A 24,515-nucleotide genomic window follows, 5' to 3' on the forward strand; every position below is an offset into this window, starting at 1 on the left:
CAAATACTTCAGTTTTCTCCATTCCCGATTCAGTCATTCATCTTCATTGAGTCTAGAGGATGTTTTGGTTTTAATAAAAGACAGGAATGTTAATAATAAGCTTATTAAAATGACAACACATAGTATAGGAAAGCCTCTATTTTGCATCACTTTATAAATCATTATTGCACCTTGCTCGAGTGCTGTAAGAGGTCCTTTTTTACAAAAATACAAAATATTGATTATTTGCACGTTAATTCGTGGTACAGTGAAAAGTCAAGTGTTGGAAACAGCTGAGTGTTTTGCTGGAGTGACGTCAGTTTTACAAACGGACGGTTTGCATGTGCAGTAGTGCTGTACAGAGAGATATGTGTAGACACCGTATGCAATAGTGTGAGAAAGCTTCACCGTCACTGAATGGTTAATCACACTTTGGTCACTAAAAAACTGTTTTGTTTACTATTTAAACCATCTTCTGTGAGACAGCAAAGATCATCGTGTTTCGGTTCAGAAGGGATCCCAGTGCCACAATACAAGCAGTAGCAGCGCCAGTTGTGGTCCCTACCACAGCCTCTGTATCTCGTGTGGTTGGCAAACGTGTCTTGTGACTTTTGGGTTGCTTAACATTGGTCTGTGCCCTTCGGTTCCAATGCAGTTTCTAAAACTCATGAGGCGTCTGCAGGCTGTGATGCAGCTTCGCTGGCTCCCTCCTCCAGGATTTCCCTGACCTGTTCCAGACTCTCCGCCTGTCTAATCAACTCCATCTTCACCTAAAGGTGGAAAACAAAACATCAATCGAACACAGAAGCAGCCTTCAAACCCTGACTAGTTTATTTAAATAACTTTTTACATATTTATATTGAATATTATTCTATCAAAGTTTATTGCTGTCTCCATTCACAGATTCATACTGTACCTGCAGTGACTGGGAGAGCTGGACAAAGTCCCTCTGTACAGCCTGGCTGGTGTCGAGCTGAGAGCGGAGGCTGATCACTTGACTACGCAGCTCCAAACACTGTTTGTGCTGAGTTGCCTGAGTGGCAGACACAACAGTGTATTAAATGATGCTGTGATTGATATTACTTTTATAAACCTGTACAATTAAAAAAGGAACCTTTGATATTGTAGATCATCAGTTTACCTCAAAATTCAACCAAAATAACCACATAAGAGAGCCAAACAAACACAATAAACTTAACACTAGAACAGCCAAGCGGGTCATTTTTACCTCCTTGGCTCTTCAAACACTTATATCTCTGTTAAAATAAAATCCCTATTTCTCCAAATTCATCACTTTTCCTGAAATGGGTCCAGTGAACTTATAGTGAATTTTGGTGAGTGTGTGATCACAACAAAAAGAAACCTGAGCATAAATATCTAGAACCGCCAACGGGGTAATTTCTACCACCTAATGAGATGTTTTTCGCGCCACTCCCGGTTGCTTCGTAACGCACGTGAGTTTGACAGCTGTCAAAGATTGAGTAAGAGGGTTTTATGATCGCTGAATTTGAGAAATGAATAAATACAAGAGATATATGAATGCCAAAGAAGCTTGGTTATTATTTCAAGAACTGAGTGACGGAGAACTATCTCTGGATGACGGTGGAGGATTCTGATGAGACGGTGGAGGAATCAGTAGCTGGAGAAAGTGATGATCCGTCTCCTTTACTTGATAACGAGTCATCTAGTGAGTAAGAGGAGCTGATCACACATCACCACATCACACGTTGTTTTTGTATGCGAGTGAATGAAAAATAAGTTGAAGAGCAGCGTTTATTTATCTTACTGTAAAATTAATTAGAATATTGAAATAGTATATTAAATAACAAAATAACCTATGTTTTTTACTGTTTAGCTAGTTCTTTCAAAGTCTCAATTATAACTATAAACATAATAAATGGAATCAAACAACTTCAAAGCATCTTTGTGTCATTTGCGCATGCTTGCAGCAGGGGGTGGTAAAAATTACCCTTCTCTGCGGTTCTCGGAGTATTGGAATGTTGGTGGTTCTAGTGTTAATCAATGTGAGCAAATAACCATCACGTTAAATGCCAAAAGCAAGCTAGACTTACTTTATCATTGCTTAGGGCCTTGTTGGAGGTCTGTACATGTGTGAGCGCCACCCGCAGGGCATCCAGTTCAGTGCGGCAGGCCAGCAGCTCAGCCTGCAGCTGGTCCTTCTGAGACTGGATCCTCTCCGTCTCTGTCCTCAGAGTGGAAAGTTGCACTGGGCATCCAACCACAAACAAAGCCAAAAAACTTTTAGTCATGAAACTTGTCACAGTTCAGATTATTATTCTAAAGATATTCCCAGTTTATAACAATCAGCTTTGATATCACAGCATCAAAGAGGACACAAATGTTAAAGGTTAAATAAATTGTAATGTCACCCAACACCAAACACAAGACTCACTAATTGGCTTAACAGTCTAATAATAAAGTATGAGTTGTTCACTCACCCTGTAAAATTTCTGATGGCAGTAGTTGCAAGCGGGAGATGAGAGGGGGGAGAAAGAAAATGCTTTACTGTCAACACAGAAAACTCCACACAGTGCAAAATAATCCACAGACCATTCTCCTCCGTCCGGTTGTCCAACTGCTCCCTCAGGTTTACGATCTCAATGCGAAGTCGCTCTTCACAGTGCGCCCCCTGCAGGATGGAGATGAAGCTTGAATTCTATCTAACAGCAGTTTCTGCAAAACCCTGCCGCAACAAAGCAGCCCTGACTCATGGTATGATGGGTTTTCATGCTCATAAAAGTAGCCAAAGCACCAACAACATATTACCTGCTAAAATGTACAAACAAAAAAGAAAGAGCATACGATTTTATTTCAAACTATCCCAACAACTTTAAACAAAACCGAAATGTAGCACATCTGGAAAAGAAGTCCAAAACCAACAAGCTTCTCACAGGTTTCTGTTCTTCTTTACAGTCACACACAGAACTTTTTCTATTGGTGCAGCTAGACAGAGTGAAATCTTTCAGCAACATCACCACAATCATCAAGAAAACACATTTCACATGACTGATTAGGAGTTTTTCTTGCTTCAGTATTTGTGGATGAGATCAAGTATAAAGTAAAAATCAGAAGTAGAAACAGTACATGTAGTGTTGCAGGGAATGCTGAGCAGGTGTCTGGGACATCCTCCTGAACCTCTTCCCCTTTCAGTCTGGACAGATCATTGCACATCCTACGCTGAGAAAGAGAGAGTTCTGCCTGAACCAAAAAAAAAAAAACAAAAAAAAACTCGTCAACAACTCCTCCATCTGAAAACACTGAAAGTGTGAAAGCAAATCAAACTAATTGTAAGTGGAATTATTGAGACCTGCCTTAGGAGACAAGTGAACAATGCTGGCTTTATTGCTGTATTAATGATATATAAATCACTGTACAAATTAATTTCATGAATAATGTCATAGTTACAAACGCTTAAAAACATACTAATTCCTTTCCCTCTTTAAAATTACACCGAGTGAAGAAAAAACAAGCCAAATTCATCATGTGGGAAAGAGTTTATCTCTGCTTTATGCAGAGTTAGGTAGAAAGATTGAAGCCATACTCTGTCCATTAAAAAAAAAGCCATGAAAATGTCCTGATTTTAAGATAAATATCACGCCACTCACCAGTCGGCTCTGAACTGCATTCTGGGATTGACTAAAAGATTTCTGCAAGTCCTGGAGGAGGGCCTCTGAAGCCTGAACCTGAGACTGAAGCATTGTTACCTGAACACACACAAACACATCAGCATGTGTGTAAATCTGCTGATTTATTGGGTTTACACAGTCTACAGACAGACATTGAGAGCAGTATGACCCACCTGTTTGTGTGTATGGTTGGTCTGCGTTTCCAGCTCTTTCTCCAGTTCGTCCTTCTCGGCCAGCAGCCGACTCACTTCCCCTCGCAGCTCCGATAACTGTCCAACACATGATGACTTTGTTACGAGCAAACAAGTCTGAAGTAATTGAATATTTTTTCTTACATTAAAAGCAGTTTAAAAACTAATTACCGAAAGAAAACAACATATAAAGTTCTGGTTTAAACTTCCGTACCTGAGCATTGAGTGAATCCCAGTCGCTGTGTGTGACCAGCCGGTGTCCCGCTGGTGGGAGATAAATGGCTTCAGGCACCAGCGTTCCTGTGGACACCAGCGAGTCGGTGTCTTCCTGAGCAAGGAGCTTTCTGGGAAGGGAGGGTGTGTCTAAGGAGAAGGACGACAGCGAGGCCGAGTCACAGTTCTGTAGTGAATAATATCCTTCTGTAGACAGCGAGGCTCCTTCTGCCTCCAGCTGCCCTGGTCGACTTTGAATCTGGTTCGTTGATGACGTCCCTTCATCCTCTGTAGGGCTGTTGGTGACCGATGTTTGGTATTCTTTAGTGGAGATTTCTTCATCCACCCTACCCTTCCTGCTAGTGATCTAACAAGCACAGAAAATAACAAAAAGCAAATGATGGAGTTGAGTCCAAAACACTTAGAAACACCTTCAGAGAAAGTGAGATAGTTGCAGACGGACCACGTTTTGTCCACTGCCTCTCCTCCAGTCCACAGGCTGAGATTGCAAAACAGCAATTCTTGCTTCATACTGTGCTGCTGTCTCTGAAATATAAAAGTAAAATAACAAGTCTGACACATCTCATCTTAGGTCATATAACAGTGTATTGAAGAATAGCCAAGATCTCTCAGGTTGTTTAAGATGGACTGACAATAAAAGCAGCCACGACTGCTTTCAGCTGGATCTCTGATGAAATATTTTCATACAGCAGACATAAAATTACTTCACTTTTCTTAAAATAGTCAGTGATCCTTGTTTATAGGCGATATAAACACAAGAGCATATTTTATTTAGCTAAATTTCTTTCTCCTGTTTGCTCAACCATTTCATGCGACAAACTATCTGCAAAATTGGACATTAAATGAAGAATAAAAGATGTCAGAAGGTTCAGTGCAACTTTTGGGTGTGACACACATGGTCCAAATTCAGATTATGCAGCACTTATTTTTTTATCTCGTGACAAAAAGACCAAAGAACTGTCTTACTGTCTAAAATTAGGCCGTATGTGTAAAAGCATCATCGAAAGCATCATCAAAAAGGAAACTGTGATTATACTGCAAATGCACAAATAAGCACACATACAATCACAACCACTGACCTCTAAGAGCCTCCTGTAGAGACTGGATCTCTTGATCACATTGTTTCTGCAGCTCTGCCAGTTCCTCCTGTTTGCTTAGCTCACAGATTGTCGCCACGCCCTGCCAGTGTTCGACCTGAGCTCGGCACTCGGCTAGCTGGGCTTGCAGGCCCGCCACTGAAAAAATACACGCAGGTTTGCTGTTAATTTTTAAGCAATTGACTGAAGAGCTGAAAATGAAGTCAGCTGGTGCCTAGAAAGCATGCCAGATTTTTCACTGTTATACATTAGCAGGTAGCTCTACTGTTAAAAGTAGGGGGAAAAAAACAAAACATTGAGCTAAAACTGCATGTTTTCTGAAAATAAAATAAAAACAAAACTCTGTTCCAGTACAGCATCCATTCTGCAGAACTGAAACTAAGCTGTAGGGGAAAAGCGTTTTATGGTTTCCTTCTTTATTTAGTTTTAGTGCTAAAGGATGTTTTGATTTAGCCTTCACTTTGAATGTTTTGGTGGGAAGTACTCATTGAATCATAAATATGGTTTTTCCCCATCCTAGTTTAAAGGTTTTTTTGCTTGTTAAAAAACTGCATTGCAGTTTACACCTGAAAATGGACTCTGTTGATATAATATGTACTCACTTCAAAACTATTTGATGACACCAAAAACATCCATCCTTGCAGAATGGGGCATAATTGAATTATTTTAGCTGTTTGAAATTACATCATATTTACTGATTTCCGTCATGTTTCAGTGTTAAAGGTTTAGGCTACAGGTATGGAGACCAAAACTGAAGCCCTCAGTGTCTTTGGTAAAATCCAGGATAACTGTAAACACCATCTTTGTTTTAATTATTAATTCAACAACTGAATATTGTTTTTCATCTAAATATTTTAGATTTACTCTTATTTATGTAACAACTAAAACCTGTGCACTCCCCTCCAGAAGGGAAAATAACATTAAAGAAGTTTTAACTTGATCATAGTTAAAATAAAAGTGATTTTTTTTTCCTGGTCTGAATTAGTTGCTTTGCCATCTTCTCCTATATGTTTATGTACACAGTTTTACTGGAAATTAAACATAAAGCTATGTCATCTATCTCATTTTTTATCTGTTTTGTCATGACTAAACTGCTGCCCCAATTTCAACTATAGTTTGTTTTGATAACTTTTAAGGGTTAAAATAAAGTTTCCCAGCCCCACAGTAAACTGTTATTTCCATGTTTGTGTATAAATAATAACATTACCATGCGCAAGCGACTCGCTGGTCACAATGGGAACTTTCGTTTTCAGAGTTTTGCAGTATTTTTATTTAGCCTAGCATCGAAACACTTCTGCTTGTTGTTTTAAGTAAATGACGGATTTGAGTGTCACCTTTCGGTGTTGTACATTGCTGCAACAGTAACTGCAGATACCATTTTAAAACGATACGATAAAGAAGAAGCGAAGAGATCAATAAACGACTGAAACAGTTTTACTTGTCTGTGTGTGTACAGCTGTAAATAAACCGTGTCGTTAGCTCGCGGCTAGCAGCCGCCGTTCATTTCTTTGGTCAGCGATGCTAATAGGCCGGTTTTCTGTTTCCTGACCAGCGCCGCTTCAACTCAACAGGTTTCACCCAACACACGCAACAAGTTAGCGTTAATATCAGCTAAACAAACGCTGAAAACAAGCCAATATTGCTTCACAGCTAGTTGTAAATGAGATTAAAGTTAAAGCTGCTCTTTTTTTTTACTACCTGTGTCTTCCTTCTTGGAGCTCATCTTCTCGTCAGACAGCTCCATCAGAGGACGCGGGCTCCGGTAAGAAATTAGAAATGTTTTTAAAAAGATTCCTAGAAAAGTCCTAAAAATTGTTTTTGGTCATTTTGTTAGAAGGGGGTTGGCGTGGAAATTATCAGTACATTGTCAACTTCAGGAAACAACTTTCCCCGGTCTAACCCTGCGGAAAACACGTCAACCTCCTTCCTGTCCGCAGATGCCTGTCTGTGACAGAAACACACGTCTTTTCCCCCCCCTCTTTTTTATTAAAAGTTACAGGCATTCTTGTTACATTTTATTTATGCGCTGGAGTTAAAACTTCTTTCAGGGGGGATTTTCTATATCTTATAAATCACTTTATAAATCACAACTTTGCAGATAAAAAAAAAAGACCTTTTGCCTAAATTAATGCAGAGAAAGTCCTGATGAACATGTGAAGCTGAGACTTGTGAATGTAAAGAAAAGTACTTTTAGAAAATAGGCTAAAAAGTTAGATTCCACAATCTTTTCTCTTTTTTAACCAGTAGATATCAAGGTTATGATTATGCATGTAACACAGAATCTTTTTTTTCTCCTTTAGTTATTTTTCTGAAAAGTTTTCAAGATGTACCCTGAGTTATTTATTTAACAAATATATAATTAAGATTAAACCTCACTTGGTTAATTTATTTTTACAACTTTCTCTCTTTTTTTAACAATAGATCAAACCTCAGTTCCTTACATTTGTTTATTTTTCATTTATGAAGTTATTTTACCAATAAACATTAAAATGAAGCCTTGGTTGACTGCTTATTTATTTTATGAAGTTTTCTATATTTTTATTTTCTTTTACTAATTGATATCAAAGATCAGACCTCACTTGGCTTCCTATTTATAACTTTTTTCTTGTGGAAACTACATTCAAATGTGTGATGTGTTGTGCAAATGAAATATTATCTTGTGTGCTGATTTGACATAGTTTTGCTAAATAAAAATATTAATGTTGTATTTTGAATATATTCTTTTTCTAATCTAAAGAAGATATGTAACTGAAGTACATAAGCCCTCGATGTCAAACTTGACACCACAGTGCCCAGGGCGAACACAGCGTAGGCCCCAAAAGCCTGAAAGCCACCCCACCCCACCCAACCCCAGCATGCATAGGGCCATTACAACCCCCATGGAGGATCAGGCCCCCCTTGAAGCCACCTGGTGGCTACCAGTCCACACTCATGCCCCAGTCACACATCCCTGGAACCAGGGCCTGCCCATCCTACCTCTAGCCAATCCCACCAACAAAACCTTTTGGTTCTTCTTTTATCTTTTGATATTACTGAAACAATTTGTAATATTTCATTTAGGTCCTTTACATGAGATCAAGCCGTTGCAGGTTGTACGGCAAACGATAAAGGAATATCACCAAAGGAGGGGATAATTTTGTGACATGCACATTCCAGTCAGTCCGAAAACACACCATTGCAAATTATGGACAGGAATAACATGCATTAAAAGGAATAAATTCATATGATCAAACTACAATGAAAAAAATTATATAGGATACACACAGCCAACAATCTAACTCATGCATATTTTATTCATTTTAGTGTATGAAAATATTTTATGTAAAGGTCGTCATAATGAAAACAATAACTGTTTACACTAAATAATGATACCCTCTGCTGGGGGAATACTGGTACTATTGAGAAAGCTTAATTTATGTTGACACCCTGCTAATCTGAAAGCATTTGATATCTTGGCTTTTGATTAATTCTTTTTTTTTTTAAAGATCTCCTATTTGATTTTTTTTTTCTTTCATTGAGTTAGTGATTCAGAATTACATAAAGTTACCCTCATAACTTATCTGAATCAAAGCAGCTTGCCATCTAAGGTCAGCCTGAAGGCAGCGTGCAGGAGAATTTAAACCACCTTACTCAGCATCTTTCAGCGTGTTTAGACTAAGCCAGATCTTTGTGTGTAAAATCTGTTCAGTTGTTTAGTCAAGGTGTTACTTGCTTTGAAAAATGTTGCTTATTCACTGTACTGCATGTTTTACAACTGGGCCTCACATTCTGCAGCAGGGGTCACTGGTCATACAGCATGCTGACATCATGTTGAGTGTTTTTACTTCAGTGAAAACTAAAGGTATAACATAAAATAGACTTCATGCAAATGGTACTATCGATTCTGGATCCAGAAGTTTTCATCAATTATAAAGGCCTTTTGAATGGTTTTAAAACTTAATTAAATGGCAAACCAAATTGTTGCAAATGATTGTCATTCTTCACATTGATGGGTGAACTAACTCATTTAGTGATCATGAATCCTAAATGTATCTTGAGACGGACCAAATGTTTTAGCTACCTTATACGCCATCATTTTTTTTCCTCAACACACAATGGCTGTTCCTGTATTTGGGCACTAAAAGACATAAACAGCCTTCTCTCCAAACTGTCAGCCTGATGTCATGATGCATTTCTTCATATGTGGAATATGTTTTTTACTCAATACCCTCTTGCAGAAACTTGAGTCTTTTCATCATCTTGACTTTCCAGTCAGTCCAAATCTGATCTCAAACAATAAATGCATATTTTTCTCACCCATCTGCAACCCCACAGAATGCAGTACAAAGTAAACCCCAAACTCAACCACCTTAAAGATATATAAGTTGCACCATCCTTAAAATAAACTCCATGTTTTCCTTCAACCCACACACCTTCAATGACTGGTGTGAAGAACAGAGATATAGTCAGTATCCATGAAGCAGACAAGAAAATTAAACCTTACATGAATAAAATTCTAATCCTCCATAATATTCAATGAATTTTAAGTTAGAAATTATTTATTTGAAAAGTACAGTTTTTACATAAAAAGAAAATCCTCATTACTTCATATATGGAATATGTTCTTTTTAATCAAATCATTTGTAAATAAAACTGGTCACAATGAGGAAAGAAAATACAAGAAATTATTTGGTCGCTGATAACAGACTGTTGGCTCACAATCATCACTCCATGTTCTGTGCATATAATTGAATATTGTAAACCGTTTTTAAATCCATGATTTCTGGATCAATGCAAAACTGTAAGCATGATAAGAAACAGTCAAAATACAGTATAAAATGCTGGTAAAGGTCCTCAAAAACTAACATATACAAAGTGACTTGTAAATCAGTGCTATATGTTATAAATAGTTTGGACTTTTTTTCTTTTAAATGTCTTAAAGTGGGATATGCCCAAGTTACTTTTAGTGGACCAGAGGCACAGTTCATGAAAAACATCAAAAACAAGTAGGTGACTCGCAACAGTTCATCTCATCTGAAGGTAGAGTGGTGTAACTATTTGTACAGAGGTATCATCATCTAACAGGTTTTGTAGCTCTCACAGCACCAAAATTTGGATGGGTTTCTCTGTGTGACACATGCTCGTAACAAAAATAAACTATACATTACTAAGCAGTCAGAGTGACATGGCAGCTGGCTTGAAACCTTGGCAGAGAAGGTATTTTATTGGTCGACTGGAGAGGGGTGTTTTTGCATACATCTTTCTTTACAAGTCCATGTCGTGATCGCTGACACTCTGACGTAGGTAGTCCTCATACAGTTTTTTCTAGAGAAAGAAAAAAATAATCATCAAGAATAACACGTTTCTCCAATAACAACAATTTCAGAATGAAATTTTGAGCAGCACTACCTTTTTCGTCTTGATCACTTCCTGGACGTACTCCAGCTTCTCCTGCAGTTGCCGTTTCTGTTTGCCTGACAGAGTCGACAGAGTTCTGCAAAGAATCAGAAGGGAAGATTAAGGACATTTGGAGTTAATGTTCAGTGTGAATGGTGAGATTCTGGAGACTATACATTTTTCGCCCCCTCAATATTGTTAAAACACTTCAAATCCACAAAACATGCAGCCATCAGTTTAGAAAAAACTAAAGCTTGGAAAGACCACAGTTTCTGTGCTTCTCTGATCAAAATGCTACTGTAAGAGTTTAAACAAACATTTCAAAAGGCATCAAGTTAAAAATTATACATTTTTAAATCTAATTAGGAGCAATATTCCTCACTTTAGTGCTCAGAGCTGTAGGAAATAACAGGGAGCAATGGGATTACACTACATCCTGCCATCCATGGAGGACAACAGCTTCTGACAACCAAAATTTTAGATGACATAAATAATTGGACATTGGAGATTAAGTGTGCACAGTAAGACTCAGTTACATGCCAATCACAAAATTTAGGCTATGTGATTAAGATATTTAGATATTTTACACATTGTTTTTATATTGTTGGAAACATTGTGATTTTATATGTTGAGACGTGCTTTATGAATAAAGTTTCACTTAATTACTTGCATGTGTTTTATATATATGATATCCAACTTATTTTACCATCAACTTATGCTCTTATTGTACTGATGTCTCCTACCTGAAGGAGAAGCGTGCAATGACAAGCAGGAGGAAGGAGAGAAGGACCAGTCCGCCACAGCTGTAAAGCTGCTGGTCTCTGGACAGGGAATCAAATATTTTCACGATAGGAGTCTGTAACGCAACAGCAGCATTAATGGACTTGAGCTGTCTATATGTAGAATTTAGGCAACAGAACTGTGCATAATGTGATCACTTGGAAACTTACCAGATAGAGAGAGAGTGCCTCTGTGCCTTCATGGCCCAGAGCCATCTCCAGCAACTCTTTGGACAGAGCGCCCAGCACCAGTAAGGCCAGCAGAGTCAGAGGGATGAAAAACCCCAACAGAGTCAGGAAGCAGCTCTTGCAGCGCGAACGACGGTTCTCCAGACTGGTCTGTCTGAAAGACCAAATAAATCAGGATTACTACTCTGAATACATTTAAGTTATTCGCCGAATAATAGTTTAAATGAATGAGGATGGAAATGTAAAAAGAAAGCTTGTGTTTCACCTGTCGTCTCTGAGTGTTTCTGTGATGGCCTCGCTGATGAGCTCACAGTCCCTCTCCAGAGAATTGAGGGTATTCTGGACTGTTTGGTTGATGGTTTTCTCGATGGTGCGACAAACCGCTTCAATTTGGTTGACGCAACGACTAGGCTGAAAAAAAAGACCAGTAACCAAAACTTAAAACACTATTTAGTACATGTAAATGTATATAATTATGGAAAAACCAGGAGGAATGAACCCAACAAAGATGACAATCAGGAAACTCAATGCGAGAAAAACTCTTACCTTGTTTGGGTTGGGGATATAGATAGTGGGCATGTCAAAGCCACATTTGTTAAGCCCGGGCCGCTTGCAGAGCTCCTGGACTATCTGCATCATTACTCTCTGAAACAATAGATCACAAAATATAAGTAATATTTACCCATCTGCTCCCATTTTACATTTATATACTTCTACATACAAATCACAGCAAACAAAAAAAAAAAAAAAAAAAATAAAAAAAAGCAGTAAAACAGATGCAGATCAGTGATGAGACTCACAGGATCACAAAACTATCAAACAAAGTAAAGCAATGGTAAACTAAGGGACAGCAATTAATTCAACTGGTGTTTTTCAGAGCTGAAACCAGGGTTATGTGTAACCAAACACAGACAATTCCCATGTAAAAGATACATTAATCTACACAAAAACAAAACTGGAGAGAATTTGTGCATCGGGAAAACATGACAGACGGTTAAAAGGTTTTTGATAATGAGCGTGACTAAGTGGACTAAAACACCTAATTTACACAGTTGGATATCACATAACATCTGTGTGTTAATGCTCAGACAAGTGTGGCGCACATGCTCGCACTGCTGTTACTCCACATATTGTTATGAGCATCATGCATGTTATAGGTCAGATTAACAAAACCTACACATTTAATGAACTGATCTTTAACTGCAATTACCTGTCTGTCCGACTCTCCTCCAGCCTCATCAGCCTTGCTCAGATAAAAGCGCAGCCTGTCGCCATGTTTTTCATTCAAGCTCTCAACAATGTTGAGGGTGCGCTTGCACAAAGCTTGACCCATGGGATCAAAGAAGACCAGAATAAGGTCACAAAGATTACCTGAAAGTGACAGTGAGATGTAATTAGTTTCTGAAGACAGATGCTGTTTGTAAATATTTTCTATTCTATTTCTAGCACATTTTCACTGAATGATGATTATAAAACTTTTTTTTCTGGAAGACTATAAGCTTTAAAAACAAAAACCTCGGCTCATATGCAGCAAACAAAAGGTATTTTAGAGGAGCTACACCCTTTAAATTGTTTACCAATCCAGCTGTTTGCCATGACAACAGCTGCTACAACAGCTTAAGTGAAGCTTGACATTAATGTCAGAACAGCACCCGAAAGGAGAGCAGCGACCTACCCAGCCACAGGATAACCTCATCCACATCAAATGGATACTTCATATCACCATCCACCAAGCCAGGAGAATCAACAAACGTCACCAGGCTGAACCGTTTCTGTCGCGATGTGCAAATTTCTGTGCTCAAGTACTCTGAAACGCCTAGTGGGTGAAAGATTGTGCACAGAAATAGATTAATTTAGTTGTCATTAGTTGCCACACACACACACACACACACAAAAAAAGAAACTAAGATACCATAAATTTCTTATTATTAGTAGTATTCCACATAGATCTTTGGCATGACCGCATTTAAACCAAACTACTAACTACACGACTAATGATGACACTGGCTGTGGTGTAACTACTGTGTTCAGCAAATGAAAAGCAACAGAATATAACAATAGCGAAACCGGAGCTGTAGCCTTTTAAATAATATAGAAATGACTATCTTGGATAAATAAAAGACAGTTTGGACAAGAGGTGCACAATATAGCGTTTGAGTATCCGCATTGCAATGTATGTGTGTGCAATAGTCAAATTGCAGGTCCTGCAATGTAAGAGTCAAATGAACACAACATGTTTTAATCACTTTCAAGGGTATCAGACACACAGGTTGTTTAATGCCACTGTCAATAAAACAAACCTGTGTGTTTGCAAATGATATAATGAAACATTGACTCAGGACCTAGCACAATAAAGCAAGCAATAAAATGTATAAGAATAAATCAAATACAGGCAAAAAAACAAAAAAAACCAAAACATACTTGTAACTTAAGATTCACAAAGAGAGTGCATATATTCTTTCATATCGCAGGGTTAGAAAAAAAAATTGCAATGTCAGTCCCCCCCCCAGTATTGTGCAGTCCTAGTTTGGATGGTGGAAAGATCTTCTCATGGCTAATTCTCCATGTAGAATGTGTTAGGTACTATATTAAGAGTAAAAATGTCCACTATTGCCCTTTTAACAAATACTCACCTTTAAATTCTTGCAGAGGCTTGAAATGTGGATAAAGATGAAGTGTGGCATTTCCCTAAAAAAAAAAAAAAAAAAAAAAAAAACGTCACAGATGGTGTGTGAAACAGATCAATGTACTCCAGATATCTTTGTGGTTCATGTGATCACTACTACAATGAGTCACATTGAGGGAAAGCATGCAACTTAAACAATAGAGTGGATACGGAATGGATTTTGTTAGGAATAACATACATTTAGACCATTTCCAGGATCAACAACATTCCTACTCGACAAAAACACAATGCTCTTGCACTCACCGTGAGAGATTCTCTCTTGCGTCCACTTGTGACAAAGCTGAAGCCTTGTGTTTCAATGGCAACTCCAGTGCGCTGGATGTGCTCCTCCACATACCTGTTCAAGGATAAAAGCTGTTCAGTGATGCATCAAAGAAACAAAGCACTATATTCTTTACAATGATGCCTAATAAGGGAAAAAAAGGGTTGTTGCTAAACTCTGGACAGGTGAAAGTTACAAAAATGTACAAGATCTTGTACTGCTTGTCATTTATCTCTATCAATCTCTTCAATCCTGGTCCTCAAGGGCCGGTGTCCTACAGGTTTTCCAAGTGTCCCTGCTGGAACACATACGACTTGGGCTCAAACTGTCTCTGCACATGTCTGCTAAATACATACTGATTTGAACCAGGTGTGTTGCAGCAGGGACACTTGGAACACCAGCAGGACACTGGCCCTTGAGGACCAGGATTGAAGATCCCTGCTCTATTGTGTTGCATACAAAATGGAAAATGTATTTACCAGTTGATGAAAGAGCTCTTCCCAGCAGAGTGGTTGCCCATCAACATCACTGTGATTTTTTTCCTGGGGGGCAGCAGCTTCACACCAACTGATTCAGCCACTGATATCAACCCTGTTTATGAAGTAGAGTTAAATGAGCCCTAGTCATCTATGCACAACACTCTGAATATGCTTATAGCTTCACTTCTCTCAGTATGTAACAAGTTACATCACCACAAGGTACAGCTGACTCACCAGTAAGGAATTATGTTATAAAATCTCCCAAAGCAGGTGATGGCAGTAGCTAACTTGACCAGCATTAACTTTAATATGCGTAACGTCAGCAAAACCACTAAATCCTTATTAGCATACAAAGCTATCGCTTATTAGCTCCCATGCATTCCCTCAAAATGTTACTGGGTTAGCTAGCTAATCTCGAACTAACAAAAAACTTGCTAACTTAAGTTTACTTGCCAACAAATTACTATCGGCGCGATTACACAGGACCTGAGTTAGCCATCTCACCACTGTCAGTATCCGTGTACAGCTGATGGATATCCCGCAAGATGCGTTCATCACAGGACACGCCGCCGGCTATCGTGTCCGCGTTTGCAGCACTTCGGTTCTTGATTTTTCCCGACATGGCTGCACAGTGATGAGGTCAAAGTAACTGAGTAATATGGTGTAGCCTCCCGAAATCCAGAATTAGTAATTTACACAGCTGGTTTACCAGTTTGAATCAACCCGGTCCACTGTCTGAAACCTGAGGTTGAGACGTAGCTCGGCCACGTCGTCAGTTTGGGCGGCTTTTGTTGCACAGACTTCTGGGAAATGTAGTTCACCAATTTTACAAACGAAACAAAACAAAACTACAAGATCAGGAGTTTCATGGAAAAAGGCGTACCTTTTTAAGAATACAAATTAAAAATTAATAATGATGTCATATCTTTCACAATTTGAAGGTGGAAACGTTGAGCTTTATAGCTTCATAGCCATAAGTTTATACAATTTATCCTCATCTTGGAAAAGCTTTTTTTCCACATTTAATTCTGTTGACCCTCTTTATGAACAGTAACGGCGCAATTTGCAATAACTTGGTTCTCAGAAAAAAATAATAAAATATCAAGAGTCTCGTTTTCAATATTATAATAGTAATGAGAGCAGTCATTGTGTATCAAACGAGGACAAAAACAACAGTAAAAGAAACATGAAAGAAGAAACTTTTTTTTTTTTTTAAACTTGTGTTTATTGGAACATAAACATTATAACATGCATTACACATTGATATACCTGCAGAACCACACAAAAATAATTTAATAAAGACGCCAGATTATTATTGTTTCTGGTGTGTTCATGTTTTACTGACCCGTGCTACACACTGTCAGATAATCACTCAAACAGGATGTGATTTAACATAAATCATTGTGCAAGTTTAGTTTGCACAGTCACACACAGAGAAACACAACATATACAATGAACATATCTATAATGTGAGAGGGTGTGAAACAATCACACCAAGGAAGGTACATTATAATAGAGGGCCAAATTTTCAGTAGATATAAAATGAACATTTAACAATTTCACGTAATCCTCATGAAAGCAGGTTAGTGTTAAATATTATGTGCAAGTTAAGTAAACACTTCTAGGGTTATTACTTTATGTTTCTCTTTGACAAAGAACTCATTTCAACAAGTATAGCCCTAATTACTTACACAAACAAGTGTTTAAAAGGTTAGCTATGAATTCAGCAATAAAAGTCTGACATATTTAATAACTTTTTCTTACCTTTTAGAGTGAAAAAAAAAATCAGGATTCTGTGACTGCGTGGTTGTAAGTTTAAATGGCACAATAGGGAAACCCTGGATGGTAAATGTTCTGTCTTAATGCTATTAGTATTCCCGCTGTACTTCAACAGTGCTGGAAAGTAGCTTGGTGTGCTCTAGTAGAGCTGAAAGGGGATCTATAAAGAATCAAAGAATTTGATACAGTTGTGTAATGTACCTAATAGTAAGATCTTCCTCATACTATGCCGTTGGTATAAACTTTTCAGCTAAATATCAAGTCATACAGCTATGTGGCCTAAGTGGTGAAGAGACCAGAAAAGAAAGCTAATTGGATTTATGGCGCCTCCGAGAACCGACTAATTTAATTAGGCTTTTCAAGAAAGAGGTTCTGACTTAATAAACCCAATTACAGTCAGATTCTCCTCTTCCTATAAGCGCTCAATGGTCACCTTCACCAACTTTGTCATGCACAGTCAATTTACATTCTCTCTCCTGAATTTTATGGATTAAATCTAAAGACAAACATATATTATTGCAAAACAAATAAACAGTAATGGTCTACTATTTATGCAGAAGCATCCATCTATGTGTGTGTAGCAGGAGTCCTGACAGATTCAAGCTGCTTCATGCGCAATCCTTCATCAATACCTCAATGATTCCCGGCAGTGAGATGACGCGCACTGATGCGAACATTTGGAGAGGCAGGCTGTCGAGTGTGAAATGATCTGTGTGTCTACCATCTGCTGGCACTTCGAAAAACGTTACTCCTCTGGCTTGCGGCCTGCAAGTATTCATACCATACGCACACTACTGAGCTGGCAAGTCATATTTTTTTCCTCGTGTAATCTGGGTCAAAAAAACAAATTCAATTCTAATTTCTTGTAGTATATGTCACAAAGAGTTTTTCATTGTATTTCTTCTTTGTAGGTATGCTATATGCAGAGAGGTATATTAGATTTTCATTCTTATAAGTGATTATTATGAATAATTTAGCAGGGGAAGATTCAGAAGTCATGCTTGCTAAATATACAAGTGTATTAAATGCTTCCCCCCCCCCTTTATTGTTATATTAGAAGAGTCTTTTGCCCTTAGCTACCAGTGGGCTTTCCTCTCTTTGGCAACCAGCTCCAGGAAATGGGAGTGACTCGCATAGAGAGCCAAAGACGAATCAAGGTCAACCCATTGCACTTGTCCTGCATCATCGCCAGCTTGCAGTGGCAGCTCACTCACACTGTTGCCTGCAATAAGAACAGTCGTGTCAAACAGAAAGTATGTCTTCTTTTAATTTGATATATTGCTTTGGGCATTAATAGGTAATAACTTGGTGCTTAGCAAGTGTCAGAGTCAGGTAAAATAACAACATCTGATAAGTAACCTGTCAGAAAGTCACATTTAACTTTGGTATACAGTGAAGTTCATGGTTGACTCAATGACTACAAGATATCAAATGTTCTTTGATTGCAAACAAGCCCAAGACATCAGCCCACCACCAAAACGCTTGGCAGTTAGCGTGAGGCGTTTTAGCTGATGTGATGTGTTTGGTTTTGACATAACAGCACTGTGGATTAACACCTCCATTTTGGCATCGTCTGTCCAAAGACCACTGATCCAGAAGTCTCTTGGCTTGTTGATATTAAGCTCTCCTAGCCAAAGAGAAAAGACTTTCTCTTGGCCACAATTCCAAAACAGCCATATGGTTTAGTCTTTTTATTTGTACAGTCTGGTGTACACTGAATGCTACAGACCAGCAAACTACTACCACTCCTGTTGTTATAGACACGCTGACGCCTACTGATGATAACCAACTAATCGAGTGTATTTAGATTAACAAAAGCAGCACCTAGTCCTTAATTACCCTTTTAATTCATATGGAAGTATTAATCGTGTATGTAATTTTAAACACACTTTTACTGCATTTTAGCCTCGTTTTTGCTGAACAAGTTGAAGGGAATTTTATTGACACCCAGAGACAGATTTCTTTTGGAGTAAAGTAGGAGAGACCATCCTTTGTGCAAAAACAAAACACAATAAAAACTGCCAGAAGAACAATACAAAATACACAAACATGAATACTGAGTGCTCATCTGAAGCTAAACAGGACATATCTAAAAAAGTACATGCAGATACCTGACTCGTCATGAAAGTTGACAGCAACTGTCTCCATCCACGCATTGTCAGTGTTTCTAGGATCATCAACACAGCCTTTATAGACCTGAAGGAGATACATGATTATACTGTTGACACATTCACACAATCTCATCTGATAAGATTGAAGATTTTCTATTCTAAAGAAACTCATCTAATTTTCATGCAGTCTCAATGTGCTCTGACTGAAACACCGACTGATCATATCAGTAACTGACCTGAAACCCAGTTGATTCAAAAAGTTTGGTGATGCGCCCATGGATTTCTGCCTTCTCTGATGGCGACAATAAAAGCGAGTTTAAGGCTTCCTCTGAGAACTCGCGCTGCAAGGTCAGAGAAACTTGCTCCCCTGGATCTACCATACCCTGCAAAATCAGAATGGGAACATGAATGGGCAATCTACAGGATCAGCACATTTTGATGAAAATCGGCTGACAAAATGCTTGCCCTCTTTTTCAACCTGCTAAAATGTCGCTACAACAGCGCCACAAACATAAATGAATTTACTTATCGTTTGAAATGCTGTATATATGTTGTAGCCCCAATTAAGACCTTATTTGGGGAGGAGGAATAATACCGTGCATGTAGCCATGTTCACTGAAAAAGTTTCTTTAATATCATACTTCATATTTTGGTGGAATGTGTTCAACTACATGAAATTTCCATGTATTTTGTGTTATATAATGTCGCAAACACTGAGATGCACACAGAGTGCTGGCAACGAGAACCTTCAGATATACTCTAATAACAATTAATATTTTCCTCAATGTATAATTAGAACATACATTTAATGCTTTAACATCAAGTTAAAGGAATTAAAAGTCTTGACCACTTTGCAGGCAGATTATACTTGTTGCATCTTCAGTATTGGCAGTATAATCCTGCACTATGCACATGTTGTTTCAAACTGTTTGGAAACTAAAGTCTTTTGAGCTGGTTTTGACCAGGCCTTGAATGATAATCATACTTCACTTCAACAGAAAAATGCTCAAAAGGACTTTAAAAAAAAACAAAAACACTTCCCAACATGACCATAAATTGATCTTTTTGTTCCCACAACATTCTTGGCTCAGAAAATCATGTACAATAAAATGCAGGAAAAATACATTCACAGGCAAGGTTCCATAAACACAATGAGAAACAGACCACTTATAAAAAGAAGAAGAAATCAAAGCACAACCGACCCCTGGAATGGCCCACTCCCCACAGTCTTTCCTCTTGATAGACACAAATTGCAGAACAGGCCGTTTGGAGACTAGATGATGTATCTTTGCTCCACTGGGATCTACCTTCCATCTGCCAGACAGAGAAACATGTCGGGCCAAATGCAAGCAAAAAAAAAAAAAAAAAAAAAAGACACACAGAGTTCACATGCTACCATTCTTTCAAATTCATTCATTCATTCATTTTCCTAACCGCTTAACACAATTCAGGGTCCCGAAGAAGCTAGAGCCTATCCCAGCAGTCTTAGGGCGAAAGGCAGGGTACACCCTGGACAGCCCGCCACTCCATCGCAGGGCCACACAGAGACGAACAACCACTCACGCTCACACTCACTCCTAGGGGCAATTTAGAGTAACCAATCAACCAATGAAATGATGTGTATGTTGATTCGCGTATGTAAAGTGCCCTGTGACAATATTGTTGTGAAGTGGCGCTATACAAATTAAGTTGAATTGAATCTAACATGCATGTCTTTGGACGGTGGGAGGAAGCCAGAGTACACGCATACACGGGGAGAACATGCAAACTCCACTGACCAAACCTTGCCCCAGCCAAGGATCGAACCAGCGACCTTCTTGCTGTGAGGCAAGGTTCACTATGCCACCGTGCAGCCCTTCTTTCAAATTAAGTATTTTAATTTTTTAATAACTGTGTAAGTTTGGCTGCACGATGTCATAGTGGTTAGCACTGTGGCCTCACAGCAAGAAGGTTGTTGGTTCAAGCCTCGGCTGAGAATTCGTGGACTTTCTGGAGTTGCATGTTCTCGTGGGTTCTGTCCGGGTGTCCGGCTTCCTCCAACTGTCCAAAGACTGTTGGGTTAATTTACTGTAAATAAATGTGGCATGACTGGTCGTTTGTCTCTCTGTGTTGGCCCTGCGATGGACTGGCAACCAGTCCAGGGTGTACCTTGCCTCCTGCCAAATAATTGTTGAGATAGGCTCTAGTTTCCCACAACATTTAAAGTTGGGGTAGGTAATGTTGGTGAGCTAGCAAGATTTGAAAGTGGCACCCTGTCTTGGCTCCTCCCCCTCTGGTTTTCCTCCTTGCGTGATCCATGGCTTTTTGTTTTTTTTTTAGAAGAAATTAACAACTCCATTTCTGTCTGAACGTTTGCATTGAGTTTTTACAGATTTACAGTAAACTGAGGGGTCTAACTATATTTCTTAATGATCATGATTACAAAATGTATAGACTACTATCAGGACGAGGAACCACTTCACCCAGAATAAAAAAAGAATGTCTCTGAGCAAGATTACCTATCCTAACTTTAATTGGACCAAGCAGTTAAGAAAATGACTGACTATTTAAGTCTGGACTAGATGAGAGTTAATGAGTTAATAAGGTCTGGTTGTCCAGGGTGGGGACAGTTCTGGTGCATACTTCACTCTCAAGTCACTTCCACCAGAGGAAAAGAAGAAACAAACTCCTGTGCACCCACCCAGACAAAGGTTTGTCAACCACCAAATACAAGCATAAGAAGAAGACAAAGATAAAGGTGAACATTTGATACTAAATACAAGAAAAACTAAAATGCAAGTAGCAGAACCCCACTATGGAAAATTAAGCTACACACACACAAAAAAAAGACAAAAAAAACCAAAAAAACAACTAGAGCTGGTGTGTTGTCATGTTGTGTTGTCGTTAAACATGACAACCAGATAAAGATCTTAATTCAAGTACACATTCTTTATGGGCCTTTCATACGCAGTTATCAAGATTTTCCATATTAAAATCAGCAAACTGCCAAAAACATTCAAAGAGCTATAATTAATTTGTAAGTAAGATTTTTTTAAAACTCAAAACAATGAAATTTCACCATATCGAAACTTTTGAGTCACTCTCTAAAGTGAATCAAACAAATAACTATGATTCACGTGTATGTAAATAATAGGAATGAATAAAGCAAAGAAAAGTTTACCTTGTGACAATGGGATCTGCTGCATGGTTGGGTCCCCATCGTCCAAGCAAACCTCTACCGGTCAGTCCTGTGCGTCCAAGAGGATTCCTAATGTGTGAAAAAAAGAATTTACACATTTATTTATATCTACACCGTCCTTACCAAAATGACTTCAATTCAATTCTACAGTCATTTGGCAGATGCTTTTATCCAAAGCGACTTACAAATCAACACAAGCACAAAATCAAACAGTAGAGGACATCATAGGAAGGTGCTAGTGGACTGCTGGAGTCCAGTTGGACACTGGTCTTGACATGTAGTGCTACAGGCTCCTTTTTTTTTTAAACTCAGGACAATGAACAATGACTTATGTGAGATAAACCGAAAGGTTGCTGGCACAAAAACAGAACTATTTAGCAAAGAGAAGAAAGACCATTTTCCATTAGGACTGCTAACAAACAAATGCTCACAGTTCTACTCTGGAGAGTCTCTTTTGTTGCTGTGCATTAATATTAAAGTTGTGCATTAAAAGAAAAGCTTCACTTAGTGTTGCCTTTAAGACTGATGTAATCACATAGTCATGTAAAAAGAAAAATCTTTAAACTGAGAGGTTTTTATAAAAAATGTTGCATGTGTTGTAGCCCATCTTAAGTATTACATAACTAGTCCTAAACAATTATAAGGATGACATGGTTATCATTATGATCTCAAGTGTGGTGAAAATCTTTTTCATTTATGTATTTTTCTTTGCACTTACAGTGGTTTTCCATTTTCCACTCTGTAGCTGCCCTCAAAGCTTTTCCTGTCCACAGCACCATCCACAGCATTGAACTGTGGAGAAAAACAGCTGCAAACCGAGCAAACGCCACAGAAACAGCATGAATTAACACCATATAAACATTGACAACAAAAAAATAAGAAAATATTTGTCAGTACACCTCAGAACACTCATATAAATATATAATGTGCAATGATATAATGATGAAAATGCACAGGATGTACTTTGAAGTAGGTAAATGTTGCTCACCCAATATCAAGATCCGCCCATGCTGGCTTCTTTAAAACTGAAGGATGAGTGTAGCTGACTGGGTTATACTGCGGCCAGTCCTGACTCCAGTCCACCTTGTCATCAGGTACAGGAAAACGCTTAATGGTGGACCCTGGATATTGTGCGCATCTGGACTTTACATGAGGTGCTGCTGTTGAGGATGGCATTGTTCTGACACTTGTCATGTATGAGTTATAAGAACAGGTACCAATGGGTTTGGTGTCTTTAGTTGTTCTGACAAGATGAGGAGACGAGCAGGAGAGAGCAGCCCTGCAGGACGAATATAACACATACAACAAGTAAATATTTTCCTCTTCAATAAGATAGCAGGTTATGAAAATAACCTCCCTTTTATCTCCCTACAATAGGTCACCCATTGGATATTCACAACTCATTTAATAAAAGAGCAAAAATGCTTAGTGTGCCTTACAAAGTATGAGGATGACCGAGTTCATACAAATCTGTCCTTATCATGGCTGAATATGACTACCCCAAATAACAGATTTTTAAGTCTTGTTTACCGTTCAAGATACCACATATTAATAATTAAAATGAAATTATCAATGTCTGAATGAGAATAACTACTTTTCCTGTTGTAGTTGTAGGTGTAGTTGGTTATAGTTTGTAGCGAATGGGCAACTATATATATTTACTCTCTGACTTGAAGTTAGCTTAAATGTTAACATTTTAAAACTACTTTTACTCTTCATACCTTCTTTCGATGTTGCAGACAGTACACGGGAGTCCAAGTAGAGTAAGTGCCAAACGAATCGGGCCCGTCCACGTTCGTGGCCGTGGTAAATTTACCATGCCGCCTTGAGAGAAACTATTGATCAATGGTTTCAGAGCAGTAGCATGCACCGCACAGGAAGTACAACGCCTTGCGTGGTGACGTATGCAAATACGTAAAGTTCGACTACAAATGGATTGAGTAATGTTTGTTTAAATAAAGTTTAATAAGAAGAAAAAGTCTACGATTTCTATGGAATCTCAGAAATAATAACATAGCTAAGTTTTATTGTTATGTGTTTTGAGTCTTTATGAACTTAAAATATTTCTTAAATATTATATTTAGTTTACATCTGAATAATTAGCATTTGTGTTTTATATTTACTCGAAAAATAACTGTTCAAAGCAGTTTAAAAAAAAAAAAGAAAAAAGTTAGCATAAAAATTTTATACTATTTATTTAATTGTATAAATTGACCAAAAATGTACTCAAAATATTTTTGAAGCACCTTAATACAGGAAACATGAAAGTTACACACTGCAATATTCGCACACAAACACGCACACACAATGGCAGTATCTATTGCGACACTGCATTGGAACGAGCGGGTATAGACGATGGATGGATAATGCATGGATGGATGGATGGATGGACGGAATATTTACACATGCCAACCTTGATAGCCTCATGAGGTCTCGCTTTAATATGAACAAGATGCAAGTGTTTAAGATTGCCCTTTTGAGTTTACTTTACACCGTCTTGCCAACCAGGAAGGTGAAACGAGGTCAAC

At 38.3% G+C, this 24,515-nt stretch overlaps 3 protein-coding genes across 4 annotated transcripts; all 3 read right to left on the minus strand.

Moving 5' to 3' along the window:
* Positions 1–73: 73 nt before the first annotated feature.
* On the minus strand, positions 74–7,024 carry rabep2 (rabaptin, RAB GTPase binding effector protein 2). 2 transcript variants are annotated; one of them, XM_079252894.1, is made up of 11 exons: positions 6,847–7,024; positions 5,131–5,286; positions 4,494–4,576; positions 4,032–4,397; positions 3,800–3,895; positions 3,606–3,704; positions 3,085–3,198; positions 2,530–2,629; positions 2,052–2,206; positions 896–1,012; positions 74–749 (listed from the first exon to the last, which is right to left on the minus strand). In XM_079252894.1, the coding sequence occupies exons 1-11, from the start codon at positions 6,890–6,892 to the stop codon at positions 645–647; spliced, it is 1,437 nt and encodes a 478-aa protein (XP_079109020.1). In that variant the 5' UTR covers positions 6,893–7,024; the 3' UTR covers positions 74–644. The 2 variants fall into 2 exon arrangements, 1 of the variants encoding a protein (XP_079109020.1); XR_013771562.1 differs by lacking the exon at positions 74–749 and having other exon boundaries at positions 897–1,012; positions 2,439–2,629.
* A 3,001-nt stretch (positions 7,025–10,025) lies between these two features.
* LOC306764977 (uncharacterized protein) lies at positions 10,026–15,648 on the minus strand. The gene is made up of 12 exons (XM_079252290.1): positions 15,424–15,648; positions 14,920–15,031; positions 14,422–14,515; positions 14,126–14,180; positions 13,168–13,308; positions 12,703–12,863; positions 12,039–12,137; positions 11,758–11,903; positions 11,475–11,646; positions 11,268–11,380; positions 10,537–10,621; positions 10,026–10,452 (listed from the first exon to the last, which is right to left on the minus strand). Exons 1-12 carry the CDS (start codon positions 15,539–15,541, stop codon positions 10,393–10,395), a joined length of 1,356 nt encoding a protein of 451 aa, XP_079108416.1. The 5' UTR covers positions 15,542–15,648; the 3' UTR covers positions 10,026–10,392.
* Positions 15,649–16,202: 554 nt separating this feature from the next.
* On the minus strand, positions 16,203–23,842 carry nudt9 (nudix (nucleoside diphosphate linked moiety X)-type motif 9). Its single transcript, XM_079253316.1, has 8 exons — positions 23,709–23,842; positions 22,976–23,266; positions 22,706–22,795; positions 21,970–22,056; positions 20,012–20,123; positions 19,046–19,192; positions 18,810–18,894; positions 16,203–17,920 (listed from the first exon to the last, which is right to left on the minus strand). The coding sequence occupies exons 1-8, from the start codon at positions 23,804–23,806 to the stop codon at positions 17,775–17,777; spliced, it is 1,056 nt and encodes a 351-aa protein (XP_079109442.1). The 5' UTR covers positions 23,807–23,842; the 3' UTR covers positions 16,203–17,774.
* Between the last annotated feature and the right edge of the window lie 673 nt (positions 23,843–24,515).

The sequence above is a fragment of the Telmatherina bonti genome, assembly GCF_933228915.1.
Source record: "Telmatherina bonti genome assembly, chromosome: 14".
Classification (NCBI taxonomy): domain Eukaryota; kingdom Metazoa; phylum Chordata; class Actinopteri; order Atheriniformes; family Telmatherinidae; genus Telmatherina; species Telmatherina bonti.

Coding starts and splice junctions, on each gene's coding strand:
- rabep2 (XM_079252894.1), bottom strand. CDS start 6,892: ATGGAGCTGTCTGACGAGAAGATGAGCTCCAAGAAGGAAGACACAG. Junction 4,577..5,130: donor TCTACAGGAGGCTCTTAGAG/GTCAGTGGTTGT, acceptor TTTATATTTCAG/AGACAGCAGCACAGTATGAA. Junction 3,705..3,799: donor CCAACCATACACACAAACAG/GTGGGTCATACT, acceptor GTGTGTGTTCAG/GTAACAATGCTTCAGTCTCA.
- LOC306764977 (XM_079252290.1), bottom strand. CDS start 15,541: ATGTCGGGAAAAATCAAGAACCGAAGTGCTGCAAACGCGGACACGATA. Junction 11,647..11,757: donor GAAACACTCAGAGACGACAG/GTGAAACACAAG, acceptor TTGGTCTTTCAG/ACAGACCAGTCTGGAGAACC. Junction 11,381..11,474: donor AGGCACTCTCTCTCTATCTG/GTAAGTTTCCAA, acceptor GTTGCGTTACAG/ACTCCTATCGTGAAAATATT.
- nudt9 (XM_079253316.1), bottom strand. CDS start 23,806: ATGGTAAATTTACCACGGCCACGAACGTGGACGGGCCCGATTCGTTTG. Junction 22,796..22,975: donor TGGGCGGATCTTGATATTGG/GTGAGCAACATT, acceptor CTCGGTTTGCAG/CTGTTTTTCTCCACAGTTCA. Junction 19,193..20,011: donor GGGAGTGGGCCATTCCAGGG/GTCGGTTGTGCT, acceptor CTGATTTTGCAG/GGTATGGTAGATCCAGGGGA.